Source organism: Miscanthus floridulus, chromosome 8, assembly GCF_019320115.1.
Source record: "Miscanthus floridulus cultivar M001 chromosome 8, ASM1932011v1, whole genome shotgun sequence".
NCBI classification, from domain to species: domain Eukaryota; kingdom Viridiplantae; phylum Streptophyta; class Magnoliopsida; order Poales; family Poaceae; genus Miscanthus; species Miscanthus floridulus.
The window spans coordinates 70,866,173-70,871,649 of NC_089587.1; the positions used below are offsets into that span (position 1 = coordinate 70,866,173).

At 47.1% G+C, this 5,477-nt stretch overlaps 2 protein-coding genes across 4 annotated transcripts; both read left to right on the forward strand.

The window, feature by feature from the left end:
• Positions 1–702, forward strand: LOC136472498 (uncharacterized). Its single transcript, XM_066470198.1, has one exon. The coding sequence runs from the start codon at positions 1–3 to the stop codon at positions 700–702; it is 702 nt and encodes a 233-aa protein (XP_066326295.1).
• Positions 703–2,286: 1,584 nt separating this feature from the next.
• On the forward strand, positions 2,287–5,148 carry LOC136472499 (uncharacterized). 3 transcript variants are annotated; one of them, XM_066470201.1, is made up of 5 exons: positions 2,287–2,560; positions 2,739–2,961; positions 3,044–4,137; positions 4,741–4,796; positions 4,879–5,148. In XM_066470201.1, exon 3 carries the CDS (start codon positions 3,244–3,246, stop codon positions 3,946–3,948), a length of 705 nt encoding a protein of 234 aa, XP_066326298.1. In that variant the 5' UTR covers positions 2,287–2,560; positions 2,739–2,961; positions 3,044–3,243; the 3' UTR covers positions 3,949–4,137; positions 4,741–4,796; positions 4,879–5,148. The 3 variants fall into 3 exon arrangements, with proteins under 3 accessions (XP_066326298.1, XP_066326296.1, XP_066326297.1); XM_066470199.1 differs by having other exon boundaries at positions 2,739–4,137; XM_066470200.1 differs by lacking the exons at positions 4,741–4,796; positions 4,879–5,148 and having other exon boundaries at positions 2,739–4,269.
• Positions 5,149–5,477: the final 329 nt, after the last annotated feature.

Genomic DNA, 5,477 nt, shown 5'->3' on the forward strand with positions numbered 1-5,477 from the left:
ATGGTGTGCCACCTGAGATCTGCTAGCATGCCTTCCAGCCCTCGCTCCAGCGAAACCTCTGTTGAGGAACAGATTCTGAACCTGAAAGCAGCCATCTCTCTGCCTTCAGCGACCATTGAAACCATGGTCGATGGTCTGAGCAAGCTCGGGAGCATCTACATCCACATAGATGCGCTCACATGCCTGCCCATCAGCCAGAGGAAGGCAGTGGAGGAGGAGCTCGAGCCATCCGTCGTCCTGCTTGACCTCTGCAGCGCCATTCAAGAGAGCTTTGTGGAACTCAAGGCCAGTGTCCAGGAGATGCAGTTGGCTCTCAAAAGAGGAGACAACGCTGCTCTTCAGACCAAGATTCAGTGCTATGCGCGCTCAGCTAAGAAGGCTCAGAAGCAGTTCAAGAAGGTCAACAAGAAGACTGCCTCTAACATCGAAGGATGCAGGGTGATCAACCTGGTCGCTGAAGTGAGGGAAATTGCCTTGTCGATCCTCGAATCGATATTGCATCTCCTGTCAAAGCAAATTGTGGTTCGAAGTTCTAGCAAGTGGTCACTTGTCAAGTCATTCCAAAAGAAGAGAATCATGTGCGAGGCGGAGCAGTTGCAAGGGTTGGAGCTGGACATTGCTGATCTTGAGAGCGGAGTTGGGACTTTGTTCAGGATGTTGATCCAGAGCAGAGTTTCTCTTCTGAATACTCTTAGCTTGTAGACAGATCATACAACACCTCTGACCCCCCTGCGATTAGCATCCGCCTTTTACAGGATGTGCTGATCATACAAACAATTTTGTATGTAGATATACATATGTCAGAAAGTGTACAGAAAATTACTCAAATGAAAGGCAAAGTTTTAGGTCCATTTCCTGTTGGCAGTTGGTCTGTCTCTTGTGATTAATTTTATTGTGTGCATTCTTGCCTGTCATGCAAAGGACAGCCAATCAAGTACTAAGGCCATATCATTTGAACTGTTATGCAAATACACGTTCTCCCGTGTTCAATATTACTATTAAGAAAAATGAGCTGCCCAGAATATTCTTGTTCACATGAGATGCGCCTCAACAGCAAGCACAGGTTCCTTACATAGTGGATCTTGCTCTGCCTAGATAAAACGTACCAACTCCAGACCACTAGAGTTTATCTAGCAATACCACGACTTATTTCCAAGAAACAAACAACTTAGGAATTACGAGTTTATCTAGTAATACCACGACTTATTTCCAAGAAACAAACAACTTAGGAATTACGATTGAGTGTTGAATCCTGTGAAACCGTTAGATATTAACAAGGAACTTCCCTTTGTATGCACCTTTATATTTTTTATTAATATATATAATCAGCAGGGACTTTACAGATCCAATTTTCTTTTAAAAAATATGGATATCTTATAGTTGCATTTGTTAGGAAATTTTGCCACCTACTTCTACACTATGTACGAGTATGTTGACTATGCACTCATAATTTGACGCACCAAAGTGAATTGTTAGATTTTTTTCTCTCTTTCTTATTAATATTGTCGTTTCTAGTCTCTTGTAAGTTTTTTTTCAGAGCTTAAATATTCAAAGTGCCCTCGAATGTAAGAAAAATTGAGTAATTTCATCCAAATTTTACTTAAATGAAAACAGAAGAAAGAGAAAAACACACGAATAGAATAAAAGAGTATTCACAAAATAGGAATGGAAAAACACAGGAAATAAATTTTACGTTTGAGACTCGATGGGAGAGAAAAAGGCATGTAGCCAAGCATCTCAAACACATGTAGTACTGTACTAATCAGTTTTGTGACCTACTGAAAAGTGACAGTAGTGCAGATCACCCTCGTGTCCCTACGCTTTGCCTCTGCTTCAGCGAAAGAAGTGAAAACCATAGATCAAAGTGGATTTTTTTTTCCATTAATGTAAAATTGCTGAATAGCTGTAGGATTCCAGAGGAAAGGGAGAGACGATTCCACAGTCCCTTTCCCCTGTTTTCAATTCCTACGATACAAAATTCTTTTGATATTCCTTCAATTCAAACAGGACCTTAAGAACAAGATAATTTCCATGACAGCAACACCGCTCCGTAGCAATGTCCATTAGAAAAGTGTTACAATACAAGAATGTGCTAGTACTTTTGTATCCGACATCAGGAGCACAACATGCATCAGCAAGGCCACGAAATTAAACACGTTTGTAGATCATTATGAGTTTGCCAAATATTTCAGTCTCTATTAATAAAATTATCCAAATGAGGGGGGCATTTTGCAAACTGTGTGGCCGTGGCCCGCCCAATTGAGGGCCCCATTTCACAGTCGCGATGCTTCCCCTCCGGTCCGGTCGCCGGCGGCGGCTTCCCCTGCCCCTGTGGCCCTGTTCCGGATGGAGAGCCAATTCAGAGCCAGCATCTCTTCCGCCGGCGGGTCACCCCCATGGTCGCCAAGGCGCGAGGGCACCGGCAGGAAGACCCCCAAGGAGGCAAGGACCAAGGTCGCCGCCGCCGCGGCCGCCGTGTCGGGTTCGCCGCCTGACTCGTGGTGTGGGACTCTCGGTTGCCGCAAACCAGGGTTACGACCCGGACTCCGGCAACGATCTGGTCAGTCCACCTGCCGCTTCCTCTCCTCCACTTCCATTATCCTTTTCTCTCCTCCTCCTATTTTAGTCCATAGCAAGCGTGTGCACCATCTTAATTACACGCTCGAGCAGATCCGTTGCCGCTGCCACTAATTGCAACATGACAGCTCGATTGCAAACTGAATCATCAAGGATTGCAGGAACACGTGGATGATCGAGGATACTTCGATGCAAGCGAGAGTACGCAACCCTGAACCCACCGGATCGGAATGCTTTGGAGCCTGGAGCGGCTGAGGCGAGCAAGCCAACTAGCTGTTCGTCCCTCCACAGACAACTTCCGGGGCAACTTGCAGACCAATTAATTCATCTCACGATCTGGATCAGATGCTAATCTGTAATCTCGATGCCCATTCGCCCGTGCAGGTGAGCTTGCTAGCCATAATGCAGACATGACAGCCTTGTAATCAAGCTCAATGCGTGATGAGATTCTTGGCTTCGGTTGCAGCGTCTGAGCACGCAGTTGGTCACACCACACATGAGAATGATTCTCCTTGTCTGCTGGTTGAGCCCTGCTGTTGCTTCAGCCTCTCTCGCTATATAAACAAGGAAGCCAAAGCCGGGAAGAGACACCATTGTAGCAGCTTGCCTTTGATCTTGTCCTCTCTTCCATCTCCAGTAGCTTCACACCTTTCATCAATTCCAAGGATGGCATACCACCAGAGATCTGCGAGCGTGCCTTCAAGTCCTCGCTCCAGCAAGACCGATGTTGAGGAACAGCTGCAATGCCTGAAGGCAGCCGTCTCATTGCCTTCAGCGACCATTGAAACCATGGTCGATGGTTTGATCAAGCTCGGGAGCATCTACAACTGCATCGATGCGCTCACATGCTTGCCGAGCAGCCAGAGGAATGCAGTGGAGGAGGAGCTCGAGCGCTCCCTCATACTGCTAGACCTCTGCAGCGCCGTCCAAGAGAGCTTCGTGGAGCTCAAGGCCACTGTCCAGGAGATGCAGTTGGCTCTCAAAAGAGGAGACGATGCGGCTCTGCAGACCAAGATTCAGTGCTATGCGCGCTTGGTCAAGAAGGCGCAGAAGCTGTTCAAGAAGGTCAACAAGAAGACTGCTTCTGACATCGAAGGATGCAGGGTTATCAGCCTGGTTGCTGAAGCGAGGGAGATTGCTGTGTCAATCCTCGAATCGACATTGCATCTCCTGTCGAAGCAGATCACAATGCCAAGTTCTAGCAAGTGGTCACTTGTCTCCAAGTCGTTCCAAAAGAAGAGAGTCCTGTGTGAGGCGGAGCAATTGCAAGGGTTGGAGTTGGGCATTGTTGATCTTGAGAGCAGAGTTGGGACATTGTTCAGGACATTGATCCAGGGCAGAGTGTCTCTTCTGAATACTCTTAGCTTGTAGACAGATCATAGAGCAACTCTGACCCCCTGCGATTAGCATCCGCCTTTTAGAGGATTTGTGATCATACAAACAATTTTGTATGTACAGATATAGTCAGAAAGTGTACAGAAAATTACTCAAATGAGAGGCAAAGTTTTTGCTCAAATTCCTGTTGGCAGTTGGTCTCTCTCTGGTGGCTAATTTTACTGTGTGCGTCCTTGCCTGTGATTCCTTTTTTTTTACATCATGCAAAGGCCAGCGAAACAATGACTAAGGTCAACATCATCTGAGTTGTTATGGAAATACGGTATTCACAGTATGAGAAAATGAGTTGGCCATAATATTCCTGTTCACATGAGATGTGCCTCAACAGCAAACCCAAAATCATTGTACAGTGGATCATGCTCTCCCTAGCTAAGATATGCCAACTCCAAACCATGAGACTTTGTCTCCTACCATGATTTGTTTCCAAGAAACCAATAATTTAGTATTTGCTGTTGAGTGAAATCCTGTACAACTGCACAGTTGATATTAATATGGGCCTTCTCTTTGTATACGCCTTTATATTTTTTATTAACATATATAATCAGTAGGGGTTTTACCCTCCAGTTTCCTCCAGAAAAAGAACATGGATCTCTTATAGTTGTATTGTATTTCAAAGGACTTTGTGCCATCTACTTGTGCTCTATGTATGAGTATAATTAGGCTATACACATAATTTTACCACCAAAATGAATTTGTTAGATCTTTTTGTCCTTCTTTTAATTATTAATATGATTCCTTCTAGCTTCTGATGATTGTTTTTTTTTTCAGAGCGTTGATCTTCAGAGTGAACCCTCAGAGGATGAATCTTCAGAGTGAACCCAAGGGTAAGAAAGATTCAGTAATTTCATCAAGATTTAACTAGAATGATACATAGCAAATTCATAAAAATAAGTATTTAACAACCAGATGACTTGCTGTCGGGGACCAATACTAGGGAACCTGAAGAGGAGGAGCTAATGGCCATCAACATTGATTCATCCGAGCAGTCAAGAGCGCGACTACAGCTCCAACCGACCCCTAGGCGCGCAAGCTCCGCCTCGCCCAACCCCGAGGCCGTGGGCTCCGCCTCGCTCGACCTCTGGGGGAGGGCTCCGCCTCACCCGACACCGAGGCCGCGGGCTCCACCTCGCCCGACCTCTGGTGGCGGACTCTGCCTCGCCCGACCTCTGGGAGAGAGCTCCGCCTCGTCCGACCCCGAGGCCGCGGGCTCCGCCTCGCCAACCTCTGGGGAGGGCTCTGCCTCGCCCGACCCCAAGCCCGCGGACTCCGTCTCGCCCGACGGAGGCCCATGCCGCCGCCAACCACTCCAGGTCCAAGCGTATGGGCCTAGGTCAAAGCTCTGACACCAGGGAAGAGACCGGCACACCCTGATGTAACCCGTGGCCACGGGGGGGGGGGGGGGCATACCGGAGGGTTCACATCAAGAACAACATTTGGCATACCGGTGTTGTTCTGCCTAACCCTCGTACGAACACTGGCAGGCGCGTTAGCTCACCACGACGTCT

Excerpts from the sequence above, each read along its gene's own strand:
- LOC136472498 (XM_066470198.1), top strand. The coding sequence starts at position 1 with ATGGTGTGCCACCTGAGATCTGCTAGCATGCCTTCCAGCCCTCGCTCC.
- LOC136472499 (XM_066470199.1), top strand. The coding sequence starts at position 3,019 with ATGAGATTCTTGGCTTCGGTTGCAGCGTCTGAGCACGCAGTTGGTCAC.